Here is a 24,125-nt window from a genome sequence, read left to right as displayed (position 1 = left end):
ACTTAAATGCATTTTGTAGAGACACGGTTTTTCTGTAACCCCCCCCCCTCTAGCAGAGCTCAGCCTCGATTCACAGGTTGTTGTTTTTTTTATTCCCTTGGTTATTCATGGCCCCGTTACGCTTAAAAGCAAAGCAATAACTTGCGTATGATGTGGCCTTATTTATGGCTTTCTTTATCTTGCTGGTATCTGAGAAGGCTACACAGTGAAATGTGATTTATAGCTGACACTTCTCTATGCACACACTTATCTTAGACAAGAGGAGGAGGAGGAAGAGGAGGAGGAGGGGATGCATGGGGTGAGGAAGCATGAAAGGTACAGTCAGAGAGGGGAAAAGGGGAGGGGGGGGGGGAGAAAGGGAGAAAAACAGTATATCCTACACGAGCTACTCAAACAAATGGGCCACAGATACGAGGAGAATGGCGTAGAGGGAGACGGAACAGGGGGCAGAAATAAGAAAAAGAGATTAGTCATGTCAATGTTATCAGTCACCTCTTTTGTTGATTCACATCGGGTCTCCATGACAACAGTTAAATCCCTTCGGGAGACAAGACATTGAAGCACTTGTTCTAATCTATTTATTGAGTTGATCTGATGTGGGAGGTGTCACACAGATGTGATATTCTCACTGATTTGTGTCAGAAGGAAAAATGCAACAGATCCCAATTGGACTTTGGTTTAAAGTGAGAAATAATCACCCGCACGTGGGCTGCAGCACAGCATGACGTGGAGGTAATGAGGTGAGCAGCTCTCCTTAACCAATCAGATCAGAGCTTTATCGGTCGGCCTAGTCTGGTGTAACAGGTGACTAAGTGGCCACCTCGGAATAAAAGCTGCCTTCCTGATTCACTAACTTCTCCGAGGCGAACACATCATTACATCGACACACATATTCACAGCAAATCAAAATGTAGCACAGAGCTCTGTGCTAGGAAATAAACAGAGGTTCATTAATGCACATATTTGCAATAAAACTCACATGCACGGGTTGAAAATAAAAACAAAAGGACAAATAAACTCATGTTTTGGTGATGAACAAAGACAATCTGTGTGTGTGAAGAATGCAGATGGAAGCTGATGTGCAATGAAGAGTGTAACACATCTCTTTCTCACATATTTCTCTCAATCACAACAACACGCAGCATCTATTGTACAGTGACATACACTCCCAGCACATATCAGGGTTCCTACACATTTTCAATTTCAAAATTCCTTACTCTTCTGGACTCAAATTTCCAGTCTTCTCTGTAGATTTTTCAGACCATATTTAATTTGTGACTCGGGGAGGATGCTGTGACAAAATTGTACACAAAGTTTCTCATCCAGCTTTTTTTCCCATTTGGAATTGTTAACCAACCAGGCTTTGTATTTAAGATCGTCAAGCCAGCCCTTGGAATTTATTTGGACGACGTTCCACTTTCAAACATCTTGCACTTGGGGAAGAGCTGTTTTGCAGGCTGTGTCCGGGCCCGGCGCCTGTACTTCTGCCGCTTTAGGCGAAAAACAATGATGCTGCCCCTCTATTAGCAACAGGGACGAACTGGAACAGAAATCAAACCCGGGACTTTGAGATGGAGAGGCCTTTTATACGAGCACCCGTAGGGTGCAGGCTGAAAAATTTGGGGCAGTAATCTTACCACTAATACAGTTTATTTTGTGGTATATAAAGAATCTGATGATGAAGATCTTCAAAGCACTTCATAGTAGGGGTGGAAAAAAAATTCAACAACATTATGTATCGTGATTCTTTTTTTAATACGATTTTGAAATAGATTTTTTTAATGCCAGAATCAATATATTTGCTTCATTTAAGTCAATGCGGAGGTTGAAGGGAGTTACCGCTTTTATTGTTGTAGTCAAAGTAACTGGACGTTATATCTGTTCTGTATCCGTCAACCAAAACAAACCGCAGCTGGCCACAACGAGGAAGTACAAGACGGCAGAGGGTCCGCATGGATACGACTTGAACCCTCACATATTAAATCCAGAGTGGTAAACACTACACATACAGTAAAGTATGGAAACACTTTGGGTTTCACACATTGCGAGGAAAAGCAGAGCTTGACATCATGGCTAAAGCTACATGCTAACTCTGTAATAGACAGGAAACGTTATCGTATTGCAGTAATGTGTGGTCAAGCCAGCCGTCACTCTCATCTCTGTGGTCAAATCCTACGACGCTACAACTGTAGCGCACTCATATACTGACATTTATGGTAAATACAGTCAAACATAGCTGACGGGAAAGCTAGAGACGGACTTGCCGAAGTTAGCAGAAGTATACACGTGTGACTACATCCGGTTTTCAAAATAAGGTGTTGACAAAGAGAACTGTATATACAAAATACATCTATGGAAATAAGATTGATTAGATTATATTCATCAGAAGTATAAAACATTACATGTTTCATATAAATTAAAAAGAAAATACCACTAATTTGTGGGGGAAATGTCTTTATTCTTTGATTTTTTAAGTGTATGATTCAACTTTTTCCCTACGGTCTAGTGTTAACATTTTTTACTAAAATCACAAAAAATCTTAATATCGAATTGCAATACCTAAAAATCGCAATGCATATCGAATTGGCACCAAAGTATCGTGATAGTGATTGAATCAGGAGATAAGTGTATTGTCTCAGCCCTACTTCATAGTGGATGACACCTCCTTAGTTTGTATAGACACGTCGCCACTGCACTGAATCAAACCAAGACAGGCCAGGCAAGCTGAGGTGAGCTGTGACACAGTTCATCATGTTCACAATGAAAATGACTGAGCAAATCAGATTACAACAAAAACAGCCCAGTCTGACAGGCAGCATTCTGCTATGTGCTGTCAGCCTGCAGTTACTGCTATTGGTTACTTTATTATCATTATATTATTGTTATTATTTTGCTCATAATGAATAGCTGGCCCACATTTCACTGCCATAGTGCCACGCTAGGCAATTGCCTAGTTGCCAGCCCTGGGTGTGACGTACTGGCGTAGAGCTAGCTCTGCGTAGGAGTTTGCACTCAGTCACACGCCATAGCCTACTTCTTGCCCGACATCCAGCTTACTCTGGCCCATGCTCTCTCACACTAAACATTTTGGCTGCTCTAAAGGGCATGAAAAACACTCTGCTGTTTGTATGACCAATTTATTTTTTAGAAATTCTGAATTTTATGTTTTAGAAAACAGAAGAGGAGCAATAGTCTGGATACTCTCTTTTCTTTTATCCATACTAATCCAGACCTGGAAATGACTAAAATCAAATTCCAAACTGCGTAAGAACACTGACACTTCATATGAACAGCAAATAATTGTATCACAGCAGAGAGAATAAATAAAAGTCACTGCACCGGCTAGAAGCGTTGGGGACAGTCACCTACAAATACATCACAGGGCATGAATTTTAGCAGGACCCGAGGAGCACAACCTTTCATAGGTGCATCACAGCGGCTCAGGACTGATTGGAGTGTCAGTGGGAGGCATAACTCAGGCCTGAGCTGAGCCTCTAAGTGTTGCTGCTGCGAGTGAAACCCACCAGGGGGGCCGGGAGCGCTCGCTCCTTCCTCCTCTATCTTATTTTTCTCTCCCCGAACTGTACCTCCACCTTTTTGTCCTTTTGCCTCTCACTCCATTGAAAAACAGTCAGTCATACATCTGACGTTAAGCGCCCCCAGAAACTGGCCTTGACACTCCGGAGTGGGACGGGACAAAGGCAAGAGGAGATAAGTGTCGGTGGCATTCACTGTGTCAACACTTGGTGAAACATGGTGGCTGTCAGCGGCTATCAGCAAGGTGGTGGTGGGGTGGGGGGGGGGGACGGGTGACAATGTCCTGATGTGGCAGGACATGACATGCACCCTACTGTAGCGCTCTTGTCAGGCCGAGCTTCACGCTTCACTCATGACAAGTCCATTACTGGCCCATGTTCACATTTAAGGAGTGCATTTAGTTTAACTGGGGAGCTCCTCGCAAAACAGGCAGTGTAATTACACCGAATTATACAGCAGCTTGCGCCGTCGTACCAGTCGCTGACAGTATTCTGAATGTCACCGAGCGTCTGCTTAATATTCCCTTTATACTGAATCAAATAAGCTAGCACTGTGCGACTGGGCCTCGGATGGGAGAAAAAGGGCTGAAGTGAAGGAACACACACTGACAAATTCTCTATTTTGGACTGGCAGAAGACAGTGGAAGGAGACCACGGGGGAAAAAAAATGCTGTTGCATAGCTGTTGCTATTTTAAGCAGAGGCTGCACATCATCAGGAGTGATGGGATGGGCAGGGAAAGAGCACCTTATGGTTGGAGTGTGTCAGCCGTGTTCTCCGCAACACATTTCTGAGCGCAACTGAGGTATGACGTGTATATAAAGAAAATCTTAACATGGAATTGGGTATATGAATTGGAGACGTGTGTGTGTGTGTGTGCGAATGTGTATGAATCTTGACATTGCTACGGAAAAAGTAATGGGAGGAGTGACCTTTGTGTGAAGGTGACTTCCCGCTAGTGTGTTAAATATGCTGTTGGCAGACAGAGAGCGGTGTGTGTGTGAGGATGGAGAGAAAAGAGAGGCGGGGATAGACGCCGGCTGAGTAAAATAAAAGGGAAGACACGGTGAGAAGCCTACAAGGCTATTAGCCAAAGCCCCCTACAGCTGGCCTGGATCTAGATGAGAGGAGGAGGCTGTGGAGGTGCTGTCATCTCTGAGACTCACGGACAGCTGTTTACTCCTCGAGTGAACGAAGACTAACCCTTTAGTCTTCCAGGGAAGCCTGCTGTCCTCTCTGCAAGCCACAAAAGCTGACATTATACTGTACGAACCCACTGAAGGGTTGAGTACAGCGCGCCAATAGATGCATTACAGGCACAAACGCCCTGAGACGTGCTGCGGCGCTTCGTACGGGAAGTGCGTCACTGAACTAATTCAAAGCCCCATTCTCTCGATTTTTCAAAAGCAGCACGTCTTTACATATTTTTGCCTTCCCAATTATTTTGCGCCACTCAAGAGTAAAGGACAAGGGGGGGGGAGAAAAAATAGATGACAGCAACAGTCTGGGTCTCTCGTCCTTTGAACAGGCTCAAATGATGCCCTTGTGGATCCGCCATTAGCGGCAATGCTTATCTTGGAAAGAAGCTGAGCGGCAGCGTTCCAAATATCTCTGCGTAAATGGGCTTCAAAGGGGCACGATTCCTCAGCCCCGCCACATCACAGAGAATAGGATAGTGGCAGAATGGGAGAGAATGGTGTGTGAATTGCCCCCACTGTCGATTCACCAGTCTGAGCTGAGCTGAGGGCTTTGCTGGATGGGGATCCAGTCAGGCCTGTGCAATGGAATTAATGGTAATACCCAGGCAGGTGGAGCTCAGCTCTGCTCCCTGGCACGGCAGCGATGGAGAGCTTCTCTGGGGGTGGGCGGTGTGTGTGCATGTGTGGCGCTTGCTTCTAGAGCTTGGAAGCATTGTTTATGTGTACAAGAAGGGCGTGCATGCTTCACTGGTTTAATGGATGCGGGGTGTGCCTGTCTGAGTGTGTGCACGCTCACGCTGGGCGGAAGCATTCCTCCTGATTAGAGCTAGAGTCTCAAAGTGCCAAATGACAGACACACACACACACACACATCTATTTTTCATCAGTGGGAGAGGGCCGAGGCGGCAGTGGTGCGAGACGCTCTAGAGGTGGCGTAGGGACGGCTGCCTAACACCGGGCACAGTACCTCGGCACCGCTGCCACGTTCCACCTGGGAGATTTAGCTCCTACACAGTCTGACTCCCTCTATTTACATGCCCACCTTTATCTAACGACAGCAGGTAGGTGATTGAAAGCTCCTTTTTTTTTTACAGTGCAATAACAGCCTCTGTAAAATTGAGTCTTGATTGTGGGCCGATGTAAATCACAGCAACTTGGCCCACACGCTCGTGCTGCTGGAGGGAGTGCTGCGTAGAATTTGAATGCGCTTTGGGCCTGCCAGGAGGGTTGACTCAGGCTCAGACAGACAAGCGGACGCACAAAGACACAGGAAGAGACAGACAGACAGACAGAACGGCTGAGAGCGAGAGCCTCTGGGACAGCCAGCGGACACAGTGAGATATAACGTGTAAAAAAAGGTGATTATATTCCTCGCTATAAATTTCATTTTGCTTATCTCCTCGTCTCAGTTGAATGTTTTTATTGGCTCTTCTGCTACCCTTTTATATTGTACATTTATATATTACTATTCCATTACATATGTTACTTACACTTCTTTGGCGATGTGAGAAATCCTTTATTGTTCCAATAAAACGTATTTGAATTTAAGAGCGTGTCTGGAGGGTTATAACAGGCAGGAGGGCGGCTCAAATATGGTGGTGGAGGAAAAGGAGGGAGGGAATTAGCCCAGGATAGACAGACTGCCAACTGAGACAGCATGGTAATGTTGGGATGAACAGACTGAGAGATGGAGGGGGTTAGACAGAGAAACCAGACAAGACAGCAGCTCTCTCGACTGAATGAGAATATGCGGATAAGAGGTGCATGCAGCTAAAGAGAGAGCGAGAGAGTGGGAGTTCTGCTCGTGCTACGACTCTACTTGGCCTTTAACTTGAATACAAAAGTTTGATTTTCATTGGTAATGCGTGCAGTACATTTACTGTAGACAAGGAGATTGCCATTACCCGCAATAATAGTACAGCCGCTCGGGAGAGTGGTAGTATGTAAGACAGCTTACAAGGACTTTGTGAGGAGTGAAGTCTTTTTTCTCACAGAGGTAACAGTCCTCTTTGGGGGGAATTAGAGGGATGTTACTGAACACTGGCTTCATGTGACGGCCCGCGACACTTCAAAACATTCACCAGAACAATGAAAATCTCCTGGATCATGTTTAGGGATTGATGGCCAACTCTGTCACACATGCATTAGTTACAGTTCTGTGGCGGAGATTCTGCCGGGACTGTATTGTGCTTCTACGGTGATGCTCTGTAAATAGCATTAGTTGCGCTCAGTGAAGAATAGACTTGTCACATTTTCAGTGAGGCCGGTCTTGCACAACAGCTTGGAGACCAAGCCACTGTGAGCGCACGCAAAGACTTGCCAGACAAAGGGATCGGCACTTGTCAGCAATTTCGAACGGACTTAGGGCGACATACACTGACGCATGTAGGCTTGCTCGAGGGGAAGACAAACATACACGCCGCATACGCGTGCACGTGTACACACAGTGAAGCTGAAAAACCGAAGGCAATTTGGCTTCGGTTGCAACAGCTCGCCCTGGGCTTGAATGAAGAAACACCTTGGTGTCAAAGTGGTGCCATGGCAACGCTTCCTGCTCTGTGATCAAGGCCAGCGTGAGGCTTCTTTCTGAAAGAAGAGCCCACTGGCAATGAGGAAGGAGCTTCACTACAAACCCTTAAACATCTGGAGAGAAGCCTGGCCAGAGGCCGGGGGCTTTAAAACCCAACGCAGGACTCCACAGCAAAGCCACCGTTAATTGAGCCAACATCCATAAGTGAAAGGATACGGTAACTTAGTGTGACGTGTCAGGTTCCCTGCCAACAAGAAGGTCCATATGCCCCTAAACACGCGCTAAGGTCCCAAAACAGCTTCGCTCCAGACATACAATCTTGTTCGCCAAATATACGCATAATGTGCAAAAATCCAATCTGTCCATAACAAACAGAGTGTAAATCAATGGCTTTAACCTTGATATCCAACATCATGCTTGCATCACCTGCCCTACTGTGGCACGGGGAAGACGAGGGCGGGGCGATATATCAAGGGTTTGATTTAGATTCAAAGACTTAAGCCGTTTCTGTTGCAGCACAAGAATCGTCTCTCATTCTAATCTCGGCAGAGATCCACCCTGAGCCAGGAATATCCCAAGATAAATATGGAAAGTGAACAATGCGATTGCTGAGCAGCAACTTCCCATTTTCTACACCTCTCGCCTCTAATCCTCTCCAGCAGCACTCCTGAACTGCCGCTCCTCATCTAAATCTGCTGGCAGACCCGGTGAACGGGCTGATATTACACTGCTGCTTCACTTTCCCGCTGCCATTATCGCCACAAAGACAGCTGCTGGCCACACCTTAAGAAGGGGGCTCTCACCACCGCTTCTTGTAATAACAGTTGCTCTAGTCACTGTGTGAGATATTCAAATTGACTCAACCCGGGGTTGGTTATCTACATAGCTACTAGTCCCCATCTGACTCTGAAGTGAAACACTCTGCTCAACGGCTGAATCTTGATGCTCGGGAACAGGATACCTCACATTCACTCACCCACACTCCAACATTTCATTTACAGATTTGAATGTGACAGGGGTGCTTGATGATTGCATTTGCAATTAAAAATAAATCAAACAAAAAAATCATAAATGATCAGAAAAACAGTGACATTTTTAGAAAAAAAAAATCATGCACCATCTTTGTTCACCATGGAAAATACCTTCATCTTCATCACCGTCGTTATCCGATAAATCCTCGCCCTGTTTTTTTGCATGGGCCCCTGTTATTGAAGCAGGGAGAGACATAGAGAGGCACAGGGAAATTCAAAATAGCACGTTTGGCAACACACAGATGGGAAAAGAGGCAATTCAATACAAATCAGTACTTGAGACCACATGTGAATAACAACAACGTTAATTTAAATACACAATTCCCAGTAGAACATTTGTCAAGGGCATTTTGTTGTTAACACTCACAGCACATAAAATAAGAGAAAAATAAACATTTTTTAATAGTATACAGATTAAAAAACACTGGGTACAAATCAAAACATCTTGCAAAAGTTAACCTCAATAAAACTGTTCTAAAAGCATATTTGGAGCAGAGTCATACACCACTGGCAGTTTCAGAAAACCCTTTTTAGATTTAGTAGGAAAACCCTCTGAATCCAATCCTATACGTTTGGGGAACAACACTATTAGCTTAAAGGATTGCTGAATTAATGAACAGCTACAACATATAACTCTGATCGGTTTTAATTGCATTTTGGAAAAGACTTTTTGAGAAGGGTTTTGGCGTGTTTAAACAAGACTTTAGCGACTTTCTCTATTCTCTCTGGCACCGAACATCAATTGGCATCCAGTTTAAGAGACCATTAAAAACGGCAAATAAAATGATATTAACAGAAAATGTGGCAAGTTAAAGAATATACAAATCAGGATGCAGAAAACTGTTTAAAGAACAGGGTTTTTAACCCCTTAAATCTACGACAGCTCGCTGTTCTGTCTTTCAGAGGTCGTTGCGGGCTCAGTTTTCAAGCTAGAGTGAAGATACTGGTATCATATGAAAACCTAGAAAACCGATGGAATCCATTGGTACCAAACATGTCATGCTAAGTGGTCGGGAAGATTGATAAATAACACTACGAAGTTACGCAAAAATTTTGGCGAGGAAAAACTGGCATGGCGATTTTCAAAGGGGTCCTTGACCACTGACCTCAAGATATGTGAATGAAAATGGGTTTTATGGGTACCCACGAGTCTCCCCTTTACAGACATGCCTTCTTTATGATAATCACATGCAGTTTGGGGCAAAGACCATGCAGTTTTTTGAATGCAGTATAAATATGTTATTTTGCCTATTCTAAAATAATGTGTTTGAATATTTCTGCATACCGGGGTCCCAAAACAGTCTTGGAATTACATAAATTGGGTATTACTGTAAAACTGAGACACTTCTGGATCCAATGAGCCCAACTGTTCTCATGTGTGATGATGTTAGTTCCCATAGTAGCCATTTCATTGTAGTGAGATCATTTTTTAAATTTTGACCTCACTGTATAAAATGACCTGTGGTGACCTCTAGGATAATCACAGCCTCATGAAACTTTACAGCCACAAACAAGAGACCTAGAGCATTCAGAGGATGGATGGCTTCCCTACGTAGATTGACAATAAGGGGGTGTCTGAGCAGTTTACACAACAGAAGGGCTCGACATCCAATCACCGAAAAATGCAAATCTTGCAGAAATCCCAAAATGTCAAAAAATTTTGATACAAATCACAGCATGGCTTTTTCTATGGTGTTTCTCTAGGTCTTGATGTCTTAATGTGGTATTTTGGAGGGATTATTGATCATTTTTATTAATTCCCGAATGGTAAAAAATGGTTAAATTTAGCACCAAATCTATGTAACCCCAAAAGATTGCTGAACAATTTATGAGACATAATAGAGCATGGGAATGGCCGTCATATACTTTTATCATAATGTTCTAAACCCTTTGTCCACTTTTACAATTTATTTTAATTAATTAATCAATCAATTAATTTCTATTTCTTATTAATGACGAGAACAACTTGACTCTCAGTGCTGAGCTGCATCTAAAATTAATCTTCAGGTTCCCAGCTTTCAAATGATGTACACCACTTCTATGTGACATCTACTGTTGACTAGTTATCTCCCCCTGAACATCCCCTGTCCAACAACTCTACTCCTAAAAAAGAAAGTGGAATGGTAAGGGGTTAAACTACAAGCAAAAGCACGTGCAGGATTGCAACTTCCCTGGAGGTGGTAGAGATGTGAATAAATCACAAGATCATGTGTGTTATGTATACTCAGTGATGTGTGCGGTTACTACAGCTCGTCTTTTTTATGCCCTAAACAGTAGGTAATGTGTTTTTGTCTTTGTGCTACATGTTAGTATGAGAATCTAGCGCCCTAGGGCGCCTGCATAACATGTACAAATATAGTGAACCAGCCCTACCTTGACCTACTGCTTACACATCGGTATTCGAAACATGATATCCATGTATAATCATTTTTTAATGCCCACTAGAAGCAGATATCAATGCTGGTTAGTCAGTTAGCCATCAGTCCACACATTCAATAATCCATCTCCTGACAAGAATTTAAAGAAATATGGTATTTTTTGGAGAATTTCACAGTTTTGGTAATACCCTGACCTTTCATATAGCACCCGTCAGTTCCGATTTTCCTCCCGAGCAATTCCTGACACACTAAATCCCAATGTTTTCGTGACCTTGGACGTTTCCTCTGGTGCAATCACTAGGCTACTATGAATACAAATTAATATAAAAATCTAATAGGCCAACTGTCATGGGATTTACTGAAGCCTTCATGATTTCCATATAAGATGTCGAGCATTCCCCAAAGTGTTGAAACACACATCACCTTGTTTAACGTCATGTGGTTGTTGTTTAAGCCGTCATCTGCTAACTACATTGATCATGAGACAAGATACATCAAATTTGCTATGGATATTCATGGTCCCTGGAGGATGATCCACAAACAGGGCTGCTCAGCGAAATAATTTTGGTGAGATGCCCAAATTCAGAATTGCATGTGGCATGATGTACTCAGGCCCAAAGACTATTTGAATGATCACTATAGAGTGGTGCAAGGATGACGTATTTATGTAGGCCAACCCGGAAGCTGGAATCACACGGGTTCCCTCCAAAAAAGCCAATGGGATTTTTCCATTTGATTTTGGATTATTTAAAAAAAATAAGCTCTGTGGCAAACAAACGTACCTTACACGTTTTGCTCTGTAAAATAATATCCACAAATTAACACCACTTTTATGATTTTTGAAGTGTGAATGCAATTGGCAGAAGTAAAAAGCTAACCAACTACACTAGGCCACATGTGTCTCATTTAGCCACTTGTTAGCAACCGCCTTTTTTAAGACACTTAAAGGCTTCAAAATTCACTGATGTATTTTATATCGTAATACAAATGTTAAAATCTCTTAAGCTTGTGTTAACCACAGACCTTATTTCAGGCATCTAACTAATAACCCATTAAAAAAAAACATTGACTTCACGATAAGGGAACCTGAAGTGCTAAACTGCTAACTCATTTCCGGGTTTTAGGACTCATTCCTGCAGCACTCTACGTCAACCGCTACATTTAAAGAGGACCTATTATGCTAATTTGCAGGTGCATACTTGTACTAGAACATGTTTACATGCTTTAATGTTCAAAAAACACTTTATTTTTTTCATACCGGCTGTGCTACAGCACCTCTTTTCACCCTTTGACTGAAACACCGTTTGAGCTCCTGCCCCCCCTTCCTAAAAGCCCACTCTGTTGTGATTGGTCAACTGAAACAAACTCTTTGGATTCTGCTCCAGCTCGGCTCTAACTAGCTTTGTTTGAGGGCGAGCCAAACTAGCTGCTAGGCAGGTATTATGCACAGTGTGTTACTTGGTGACATCATCACATTACCGAAGAAAAGGCAGGACTTCAAGGAAGTTCAGGAGCAGTGTTTTCTGTGGGGGAGAGTAACTCCCTTTAGCGTAGACTTTGGTCTTTGTAACTTTGCAGACCTTTTAAATGCACTAAAAAACTATATAATATACTAACATAAATGATAAGAGCATAAAAGCATAATAGATCCTCTTTAGTATTTCCTTAAAAGTCACAAAGAGACTTTAAAATATTATTTATGTCATTCAAGTGGGCAAGCCAGCCAGTCAGTCGGGTGCAGTCAGAAGCAATATAAACCTCTTTGGCATAGGCACTAGTTAAACAGCTTTCATTTGAATGAATGCACCGCCGTGTTTGAAAACCTCATCCATTGTTAATTGATGGATGCAATGTATTGCATAATGTAACAGGCTGAGTGTCATGACATTTACTGAGTACATTCAAGCTCTTAAAGTGGAGAAGCCTTTTGAATTTGTTGATTCCACAGTCTGTGCGGTGACCTCGTTCAGTCTAATAATTGGCCGTAATGAATAATGCAGTCTGTATGGGCTGCTATATGAGCTTTAGACGGCCAAATATAATCATAATGCCTACGACAACTTCAAGCTTAATGCATAACTTTTGTGTTTTTGGAGTAGTAACAGCTTGATGGATTGATGTTGCTACTGCACGATGTGGAAGTTGTGATGGACTATTGGGCGGGCTTTTAATGTGTGTTTGTCATTGGAAAGGGTAAGGTGAATAGCTTGACAGGTGTGGTAGGCCACATCCTCTTCAGTCATTGGCTAATGTAATCAAAATATCTAATCCATTACCAACATACAATCTAAAATACTTTGCATGTGTTCCCTTAGCTTAATGGCAATCAAGCCAAAGAACGTGGATATTAGTGCTTAATAGAACGCATTGATGGGGGTGTGTTGTTTCAGGTACCGGGCTGGATTTTACAACTCTGGAATGATGAATCTTTCTTTGCAACAATCGCCAGAAAATGAGCAGAAATATGGCGTTCACATTACAAAATAACCTGCAAAGTGTGCTTGCATGTATTTGATTGGCCAACGCACCACTTGCCGGATAACATTGCATTACTTTGCAGCAAAAGTTAAGCCAGACTGAACTTTATCGAACCCAGCGAATACTTCATAAGCCCTCGCCGTCGGCAACCAATTTATGCCAACACAGTGATCTCATTGAAGTGAATAAGAGGGCTGCGTTCTTTCACAAAGTGCTAAAGTCTCAGAGTTCAACAAGTATAGCACTTGAACAAATTTCATAGCAGCACCAAGTCAGTCAGGAGCATCTTCCTTGTGCAGGAAGTGACTGCCATTAACGGCAGGATGAGTAGGATTTTCCAAAACAAGACTCGGTCAAAACCAAGTATATGGCTGGACCGTGTAAGGTCAGTCGGTGAATTTGTGGATAAATTGTTACACAAATAGTCAGTGGCCATGTCTGTAATGTTAAATCCAGCGGTACATGTCCACCAGGTCCAGCGAGGACACTAGTGGACACGCTGCTCCACTCAACTTGCCGTTGAAGAGGTGACGTACGCTATGGTTGAATGCACCCGATTGGTCCCTGGTTTTCTTCTTGCTGTTTCAAATAGGAAACAACTTGGTGGCATGCTCGTAAACTTTTTGTTATTTCGTCTGAACAATCTCGTTTCATTTTAGAACTAGATCGCCTAGTTTGACGGTTTGGTCCAAGTTTCTTGAGCCAGACGCATCTCGCTGGACGGGCTCATTTGCATAACGGACTGTTCCCCGCCTTTTCATTTTGAAAGAGCAACGGCCAATGAGGAAACTCCAGCACTCGGCCAATTGTGTAACTTCATCACTCTGTCAGTCACTCAGTGACAGACTTTTGCGTTTGTAGAAGTGGCCCTCTGTGGTCCAGACAAAAAATATGTATAGAGTCATACAAAAAGAATCCCTCTCAATCATCTCTTATGCCCCACTAGTGGTGGAGAAGTATGTGGCGGTGTCTGTGTCTTCAGAGACCCAGCCCTCTGTCTGAATCTTCTTATTTTGCTGTGTTCGGTACATTTCTGGGCGTCCATCTCTATAAAATGTAGTGACCAGGTGCCATATCGTAGGCACGCATCCAAGAAGAAGCTACGAAAATGGCGGACACAGCTAGGCATAACGCCAAGAGGACAAAGCTCGTTCCAAAACGGAACCTGGGGTTGGCCACAGCCGTCAAATCCTACTCATTCTGCCTTTGAGCTATCAAATGTCAAGCCTCTCTCATGTGGGCTTCAAGGGAACCTACAAAAGTGTTTTAGCAGCCAGCACCCCGACAAAGATGCTTCACCTGCTGAACCAGCCTTCTTTATGGCTTGTTAGCGATTAATGTTATTCTAACGCTCACCGTGCCGTTGACATGACAAAACAGTGGTGTTATTGAGTGATAGTGCTTCAGACAGGCATAGATTGGATGGCAGGTGTCGACGGGGAAGCTCTGTCACTATGAATCGTGTTGTCTGTGAGCCTGTCCTGTGTGTGTCAAACTCCGGATCTATAATAGGAGCTTTCAAACGTGACACCCTCGGTGACTCAGCAAGCGAGCCTATATTTGACCTTGAAGTGATGCCGCAGTGAAAGAGTGCGACGTTAAAATAAAACTACAATGAGTTGACAAGTTTCTCTGCAGAGCCGGCCTCCAGGAGTCGACATTTGCATCTCTTCAAAAACAGGCGGCATCTGGAATAAGGGCTTTTTATATTCACGTTCCTTGACAAGCAAACCTGTTGCATTTATCAAATCAGGTTCAAAGAAGCCGCGTTTGATGGGCTTACTGGTTGTTACATAAAGGCTATTGGAATTCAACTTTTCAGCAGGATGGAATAGCTAATAAATGACACTAGTAGTTGGCTATAGAGTGAATAAACCCAAGCCACACAGACACACACACACACATACATACAGCTATAGAAAGCTCTCAGACTCTAGGGACTTCTTGAGTGAATCCAAAATTCACTCAATACATCGTGGAAGGGCTGAATGTTAACTGCCTTTCCTTTGCTGGAAAAAGGTTCGCTGACAATAGATGGGCCTTAGAGTTAAATATCAGAAAGGTCACAATGTGGAAAGGGACTTAGTGAAATGTGAAATGTTGCAGCCTTGACAATTTAGAGCAGTTTTATTCAGTCTCTAATCCTCAGGTGGCCATTTTTCTCTTTCAGAGCGCCTCTCCTCCTGTCTCTCTGCTCTCCGTGTCTCTCTCTCTCGGTCTGTCTCCGTCTCTCTCATTCCTTCTCCTCCCGGTGTAGAGGTTAAGGAACAGCTTGGGAGGGACACATAAGAGAGAATGATGGAGAATGCAGCTAAAAGGTTAAGGAGGCTGTAATCCTGCAGTAAAGGACAGCCAAAACTCACACTGCGCTTCAGCTGTTCCCAAAATACAAAAAACAAATAAAAGGCAGCCAAGTTGTCTTTCTGCCTGTCTGCAGCTCGATAATGGAAAGAGACGTGTTTAACAGAGACCACGGGCTTCTGAGTACGGTGGCAGCCTAACACACTGGGGTCCTCTTACCTCTGTTCTGGATCCCTAATGAACCATTTATTCCCCATATTAGAGGAAAAAGACTACGCTGCACAAAAGCAATCAAGACTCGCCAGGCTTTAGGCTTCTTAATCTTCTGTAAGACACAACAGTCATTTAAGTAACTGAATACACATCATTACTGATTTCAGATTCATTCAGAGCCCTTTGAAGGCCAGAACAATGCAGGTATGCAGCCTTCAACTCAGTTGGTGGCAGAAACACACCGGGAAATTTGGCAAAAACACCACCAAAGGCAGTGAAGAGGAATACTGAAAGCAGGCAAACATGGATGTAACAATTGACAATATGAAAGAAATCAGCACTCAAAATGTGTGTTGAACCTTCAAGGATACAAGCAATAAGTTTCGGTGAGGAAAACTATAACTTTTGTTCGTTTACAAGGCAACTCCATCGGGCACCTTTAACCTCCATGCCAAATGCTAATGCCAAAATTCCAAAGATACCAAATGTATCAGCCTGAAATGTAAGAAAATATGTATAACTGATGCATGTTATGGTACAGCAAAAAAAAGACAGGTTTGAATTATTAAGTCCACTAAAAGGAGAAATTTAAGGGGAAATCGGGGCTCGTGAGCGTCTAAGGCAGGCTTAGTCAATTACTTTTTTAGAAGGTCTAGATTTGAAAAATCAGACATTTCAATATCTGTGTCTGATGTCTGATCTGACAAACTAGGAATTTAAATGTGAAAACAATACACCATTTTAATCTAAGTAGGTTGTTTTAATAAACACAATGTGGCATTTGAGATTTTTCCAGTTCAGTTTGACTCTCCTAAATTCCCTCTGCTTAAACAGTCTGGGTTAAAAAAATATATTCATAAATAATTAATGGGCTAATTAGCCTACTAATAAAATGATGATCTTCTGATAATCTCACAATGTAACTATGTAAACACCCATACATTTAGAATGTAAGCAGGTTATTAAATTAAAACTAGAGCTGTCAAAGTTAACACGATAATAAAGCGTTAACGCAAATTCGTTTTAATGCCACTAATTTCTTTAACGTATTAACGCAACTTGCGATTTTTAGGTTGTAGCGGGCTCTGTTATAAAGTTAGAGTGGAGATACTGACATCATATGAAACTAGAAAACATAATGAATCCAGTAGTACCAACCATGGCATACTAGCTTGTAAAAACTGTCATGGCCATTTTCAAAGGGGGAAGATAGCAGGTCAGCAGTAATTTAATTGAACACATACATACTGCAAAACGGCACGGAGTAATTATAAAGTGGGTATCTCTGTAAAGGATAGACTTGTGGGTACCCATTTCATTCACATATCTTGAGGTCAGAGGTCAACGGAACCCTTTGAAAATTATCATACCAGTTTTTTCTCACCAAAATTGAGCCTAACTTTGGAGCGTTATTTAGCCTCCTTCCCAACGAGGAAACATAACATGGTTGGTACCAATAGAGCCCGCTACAGCCTCATAAAGACGGTAAGGTTGGCCTCATAAGGGTTAAATACTTTTCTTCATATTTATAAATGATCAATGGGCCGGATTGAGGTTGTTAAAGGGCCGGATTCAGCCCACGGGCCACCAATTGAATAGGCCTGGTCGAAACTAACAGAGATACCAGAAGCAACAAATAAAATTTCCCCCTTAACAAGGCTGTGAGACTCCACAGGCCGTGTCCTCTAGTCCTTAGTTTGGGACAAACAAAGAACAGAACAGAGATATTGAGCCTTGGGTTGACTGGGGGGAGCTGGACAGCACAGCAGCAGGAGGCTTCTGAATGGGGACTTCCTGCTTAGGTCGCGTCTTGCATCTCAAGTCAGTGGGACTGGATCTGCCGCTGGCTGGCTGGCTGGCTACAGCCTTCACTCGCTGGTGTCATAAACTGTCCCAGATAGATGATCACAGAAGATCATGGAAGTAATTTTCTGTCAAACAAAAGGCGGACATCCGCTCTGTTTTCAAATCACACAAGCCAATATTTGTTCTCGTCTTCTTGGAAAGTTTTTTGTGCCGTCTGCTTGGCGTACAGATTTCCTCGGCAGCACTCAGGGAGCGGCCCCTCCTTCCCCCAGGCAGGGTTGGAGTCGGCCAACCAACGGGATTACCATGGTGTGTTACTGTCTGCCATGGCCCAGACGCAGTCTAACCAGGATTGGGGCTCTTTCGTGGTTTTTCGCTAGCATCTGGAGGTCATCTGGTATGAGGAAAAAAATCGTCCAGTGTTTCTGCTCTGGGGTGCTTAATCTACAGGTTTGGCAACTCATCGGGCTGTTCAGTACTGGCACCGGGCTGCGCAACACATGGCAGCCTGCTGCCTGTGAGGGCTGCATAAGAATGATAGTTGAGTGGTCCAAATCAAGCCAAAACGCACAACAGATTTTGCTGCACTTATCTCAAATAGACTCATGATGAGGGACGAATTTAGGGTGTCAGGAAGGTTGATCTCAGAGTGTCTCTCAGAAGCTGTTATTCAGAGAGACCAGCGTGAAGGACTCTAAGGACATTTTTTACAAGCAGGCGGTGAAAGCGACGTGCTGTAAAACCCCCGTAGATAATAATGTGCATATTGTATAAACAGGCAGTGCACCTTCTACAAGGATGTGCAATTACAGATCTCTTAAAGTTTGTCAATCAATTTAACAATGTCAACCTCTTTTAAAAGATAAAGATTGACCTCATCAGGGTTCGTCCTCGCAAAATTGACCCATCTCGAGCCAATCCGGCACTCTGAGGCTGAATAGTGCTTAGCTGAGTCCGCTCACATCATTACCCCTCTCTTCAGTCCATTCACTCTGACTCAGAGAAGAGAAAATGACTGAGTGATAAAACCAAGGCTTCGATGTGTGCTGCTCTGTGCCCTGTGTGCAAGACTATAAGGCCACTTCAGAGAGAGAGCGGTGGGCTACGGTGCTGATCTTGCACATTAGACTATACCTGCTTGGACATCTTGGACACGCGGTGCTGCACTAGTGTAGCAAAGGAACTGGCAGCCATTCTCTAAATTGCATTTTAGTCAGTGTAAACATCAATTTATTTCTGAACAAAGACTCAACGCTCTGTTGATTTTGCACAGGAAAAAGTAGCCGCATGACAACGCCCAGCTCTGAATAACAACCAAGGATCCTGAAATTAGGTACATCTACTATAATTTTGTCTCGAGCCTTCCATTATTTTTTGAATGAGTCCATCTTTGATCTTTTGTCAGGGCACTTCTGTGCGGTTTAAGGGCTTTCCTCCTGTTTAATGGAGGAAAATGATCCACATCTTTGATATCAGCGCCTTAAGTGGTTTCCTTCCACAATGCCCAGTAGGATGCTAATAGCACAGGATCTATAAGGCAGACTCTCTCAATAACTCTCAATCCCTAAGTAAGTAAGATGAGAATTATTTCTCCCAATTCTACATTTATATTCCCACTACCACTCTTCTAACTCATACCGAAGATGGTGTTACACTGTACAAATCACGGCACACTAACCTCTTGTCTCATAAAACAGAAGAATCTACCTAAGACCTGGCGTGATGCATCTCACAGGGTTCATGGGTGATGCACATATCTCACTTGATACGCATCACCGTTGCAACAAAGGTGCTTCACGCTAAGGTAAGGTAAGAGAGGCCATTTACTCCGCTCCCGTCACAACTGCCTGCTGTTGCTTGGCAACAATTACGCAACCCTTTTCATCAAGAGTCAAATGCCATACTTCTTTCTGAAAAGTAATCACTCTTTTCCTCCGGAAGAAGCGCATTCATAGAGATACAGATTGTAAAATTGGTAGTGAAGGTGTTATTAGTACTGAATATGCACCGTGGGTGTATGACTCTACTGCATTACACAGGTCTCTATTGAAAGCATTGCACAACCTTAAATAGAAAACATATACCCCTGTTATTATTACCAATTTTATGGAGCAGATCTGACTATTCAAATGGCAGTAATTTAAATATTTAATGAGGGAAGTTAAACTGTTTCCTAATTCACTCTGAATTTGCAAAAAAAAACATTTAACCAAAACCAAAGTGTGCGTCACAGCTTGCTTTCTGCATTGCCTAAGAAGGATAAATTATGCTTCATTTGCACTGCTAATTCAACATAAGCCAAGATTAGTAGAGAAGCAGTTTAAAAAAAAATATGGTGCAATTGAAATAAGAGTTTCTAGCAACCTTTGTGGTTTATAGCAACAGGGGAGCTACGCAACAATCATCTTCCTGCACAATAAATGTGTCACAAAACCAACATATGAAACTTATGATAAACCATTTTCTCATTACCAAACATGGGGAAGATAATTGAAAAACTCCAAGTGGAAGGGGAATATTAAAGAGATATTTTCTGTGTGTATTCCACAACTGGGACTAATTCAGAAGCAGAAGTGCCTGGAGGGCCAGTCTGTCTCGAACAAAATTGGTTTACCAAAGCAGAATGAACGAGCGCGCCGAGTGAGGCCAATGGCTGCCTCCTGCCTCCATGGAAATCAACAGCAGAGGTCTCCCAGCTGAAACGGAGTCTCTACTGTGGAGCGAGATATACTCGGGATCACAGTCTTAAGGCTACTCGTAAGGTCCTCTCAGTGCCTTCGGGCGGGCTCGGAAAATTAGCCCTCTGTTGTTACAGCGAGATTTCAGCTGTTTGCTAATGGAATTGGACTGCGTTTCTCCGTGGCTGTGCGTTTGAGCTTTTTTGCCACATGGATAGATGAAAGCTGTCATGCCAATAAAACACCCCCCTCCTCCCCTTATTTGAACAATTGTGAATCATAAATTTAAGAGAGAGGTGGCCCTCCGCTTTTTAGTGCAAATTTAATCAACGGCTGAGGCTGCGACGCTTTCAGGTGTCATGTTTGACAAATACTTCCAATAAGCTGGTGTCTTAAGTGCTGTCAGAGCCGTCTGAAACATGACTAAAGTTCTTTGCATACCGAGTCAAATTTTTATCTAGTATTTTCAAAGCAGCACTCATGCTTCTGATTTAATCACCAGTATTTAAATTATCACACTTTAAACATGAACAAGCCATACAATCACGTACAAAGAAAGAAGTACATGTTATTCTCAGACATCATGATCTATCGCTTGTCAAAGCGTCATTATTTATTTAGGGACCTGCGATTTCACTCCTTGACACACTCTCGTAGTAAAACCACACTCCAGCATGCACGCGCACACACACACACACACACACACACATACATACACACTAACACACACACACACACAACACAAACACAAGCACTCACTCATCTCTCACACTCGTGTCAAGGTTGATCTGAGTCACAAGTCCCACGTTCATCCCAATTAGCACTTTGATTTGGGAGTTGATAGGTGGTGATATTGGCGGCTTTGGAAGGATGCACCCATCACTCTCCTCTCTTTCTTTCACTCTTTCAATTCCTCTCGTTCCGTGTTTCTTTTTTTCACTTTTTTTACATACCTCCTTTTCTACACATTTTCTTGTTGGGTTTCCTGGCACATTCCTTGGATATTCTTTTGACTGTAAAATGAATGGAAAAACTACAAAATAACAAGAGAGCTCTGGAAAAAGATCGCATGTGACATGCAACAACTCAGACTGAGTCAGACCCCCCCTCCCTCCAAACCATCTTCACCCTCGTTCCCTCCTCCTCCTCCTCCTCCTCCTCCTCCTCCTCCTCCTCCTCCCCTCCCTCCCAGTCATCATCAACAACAAGAACAACAGAGGACCTGTTGAGAAAGTAACTGGGGGGGGGGTGTTGCTGCAGAAATATTCCAAAAATGGTGGAATGAATTTGCTGCATCCTGGGACACAGGAAGCCCATATTCACATGCACTTCTATTTAAGACCCATTACAGCCACACAGCAGGCAGAGAGAGGCTGGATTTCCAAATGTTTTGCAGTTCACATTGTGATCTGATAAGTGAAAGTGTTATTTGACATTGCCCATTTGATTCTCGGAGCACTTAACATTTCAAGCCCATTTTTTTTCTCTGTGTGGGTCTCCTTCAAGTGGTGAAGTAATGGGGGGCCATTTAAAAGAGTCTAGAAATGTAAAACTTGTGAGACTTTCAGTCCAATCTATGTTTGCCTCTTGCACAAAACCCTTGCTTTTTAGCTTTGTGCAAGGACAAACCGGACAACGCGAGGAGAGTAAAGGGTCTTACATAGGTCAGGCTGATGCCACAGGCCTCTCGTGTACCAGACAGAATATTTCACCAACCCTACAGTAGTAGATCATTCACTTATGAGGCAGGCTAATGGCTAATATCCCCAGAACAGTCAAGACAGTGAGGGTAGGAAGGTGCACCGAGTATTTCCAATCTGCTCCTAGTATGATTAGATTTTTTTTTCTTTTTTTATTCAGTCATATTAATAAGTCATTTAGTCATCAAAAGAGGAACCTCTAACAGTGGCATGGAAGGGGAGAGTTGATGAAAAGACTAAATGAAAGATCAAGTCAAGATGGGAGGTTGAGATGATGGACACGGACACGGCATGCGCCAGACAACAGGTCATGCTCCGCGCAAAAAACACAGAGGTGACACAAGATTTAAGAAGAAGAAGAAGAAGAAGGAGGCAGAGACAGAGAAGAGTAGGAGGTTTCCTGTTTACTCGACGCACTCACCATCCTCTGTTGGAACGTAGATGTTTAGGAAAAGACAATCCTCGTGCTGATCCTGTATGTACGTGGTAACTATATCCAGGTTGAAGGTGAACCATATAGGCATCATGATCTCTGGCACGGCGTTGTGAATATTTTGGGGGCAGACGGGAGCAAAGTGAGTGGCGTTCTTGATCCCCGACCAGGAGGACGGAGGCTCCGGGGGCATGAAGCGTTTTTCACCCACTGGGGAGGCGGCGTAGGGAACCCCGAGGTACTGGTCCACCGGCCCCAGGATCTCACTAGGCAGGGGCACCCTCACCCCTCGGAGTTTCCCGTACTGCGTGTTCACACTGGGGTGGTAGTTCTGGCCTCTCACGGCCGCAAAGCACCAGCAAAAGCTTAATACCCACAAGGACACGTTGGTGCAACTGTGGGCACCGTGCCAGTTCTGCGAGGGGAGACGACTTCTCCTTGGAGAAAACCACATGGTCCTTGTGAGCGAGTGCAACCGCTAAGTGACCAACATACAAGCCGGGGCGCCCTCCCCCTCAGCGAAAAACGTTCCCGCTCAGCCCTGCAGTCCAGCCACCTGAGGGGCAGTCATCAGCTGTGGTACTGGAGCCCGCCGGCTTTCAGGCGACGAGGAGGAACAGTCACGGTTAACGCAGCTCCTCTCCGCGGCGAGGTCCTTACTCAATGTCCTCGCTCCGCTCGTCAGGTCTTCTATCCCGTGCTGCAACAGGGAGAGGACAGGAAAATTAATGACATTTCCCCGACAGCCCACCGGTTTGCGGCTACCATTTTTAGTCAGTCATTTTTATTGACTTGAGGAGTTCTCTTCTGGTGTGACATAAAGCAGCTCACATAAACATGACAGAGCTCTCAGTGCCCTCATCAATCCACATAATCAAGAAGCTGCCTTTGACTTGGATATTGCAATTAACTACCGGGCAACTTGTCAAGATGATCCTAATAACGCTGATAGGACACGTGAAATGTGAAAGGCATCAACTGTCGGTAGGTAATTATTTTTTACTTCAGAGGCCAACGTTTACGGTAAGAGTTAAAGGATAGGTTAACAATTTTTCTTAGAGTCTGTCTTAAAACAAACGTGAGATGCCCGTATGAACACTGAAACAGGTTTTGCTTGCTGTAATCATTCCTCCTGTAGTACGGGGTGGGTGATATGGCCAAAATCTTCTATCACGGTATGTAATTTTATATCACGATACTGTAATTGTTCTGTAAATTCAATTAAGAAATGGTTTAAAACAACAATGCCGTACTTCATCACATTTGACTATTTTCTTCTTTTATTTAGAACTTCCATAAAAACAAAAACAACTGCCTCTCATGAGACAACAATATCTCTACAAAACTAAAATTCTTTCAAATTGGAAGCTTAAAGGTTCCTGAGAGCCTGACTTCAGTCACTCAGTGGAAAAATCACACAAATTTGGATTTAGTCTGTGCCAAAAGAAGAAAAAAAAAGACTTGATATCCTGCTGGATTTGCTCATCTTTCATTTAACAAAGCTGACAAAACACTGTCAAAATAAACTACAGTGCACAAATGTCTGGTAATCATGTAACCATAGTTCTTTCTCATCTTGGATTGGTTGGGACGCCTCCACCTCCTCTACTTCACTCTCCTCTTTTTATATGAAGCTAATATGAGACTCCTGCAGTCTGAATGAGTCAAATCAATTGAGTATTGTCCAAAGTTAAAGCCTTTTTGGTTTCAAGGTCAAGGTAAACTTTTTTTTATCCCAAATAGGGAAATTCAAGGTGCATAAGCACACAAAACATAATACACTTTTAACCGACAGTTTTTCCCTGTTGAGCTGCAGTGGAAGAATAGTAACAATAAGAGATCA

At 43.3% G+C, this 24,125-nt stretch overlaps 1 protein-coding gene across 2 annotated transcripts in view; it reads right to left on the bottom strand.

Annotated features, from left to right (window-relative positions):
• nlgn3a (neuroligin 3a) overlaps positions 1-24,125 on the bottom strand; it is a 230,624-nt gene that overhangs the window by 91,787 nt on the left and 114,712 nt on the right. The window contains exons 3-5 of one of the 2 annotated variants that reach the window (XM_074648365.1): positions 22,271-22,982; positions 21,103-21,162; positions 8,407-8,466 (exon numbers count right to left, since the gene is read on the bottom strand). In XM_074648365.1, the coding sequence (XP_074504466.1) occupies positions 8,407-8,466; positions 21,103-21,162; positions 22,271-22,736 (586 nt within the window). In that variant the 5' untranslated portion in view covers positions 22,737-22,982. The remainder of the gene's footprint in view (positions 1-8,406; positions 8,467-21,102; positions 21,163-22,270; positions 22,983-24,125) is intronic. The other variant, XM_074648366.1, reaches the window with a different exon arrangement.

This window comes from Sebastes fasciatus, chromosome 10 (assembly GCF_043250625.1).
Source record: "Sebastes fasciatus isolate fSebFas1 chromosome 10, fSebFas1.pri, whole genome shotgun sequence".
Classification (NCBI taxonomy): Eukaryota; Metazoa; Chordata; class Actinopteri; order Perciformes; family Sebastidae; genus Sebastes; species Sebastes fasciatus.
The sequence above is the reverse complement of the archived record's forward strand: the minus strand, read 5'-3'. Positions and strand labels throughout refer to the sequence as shown.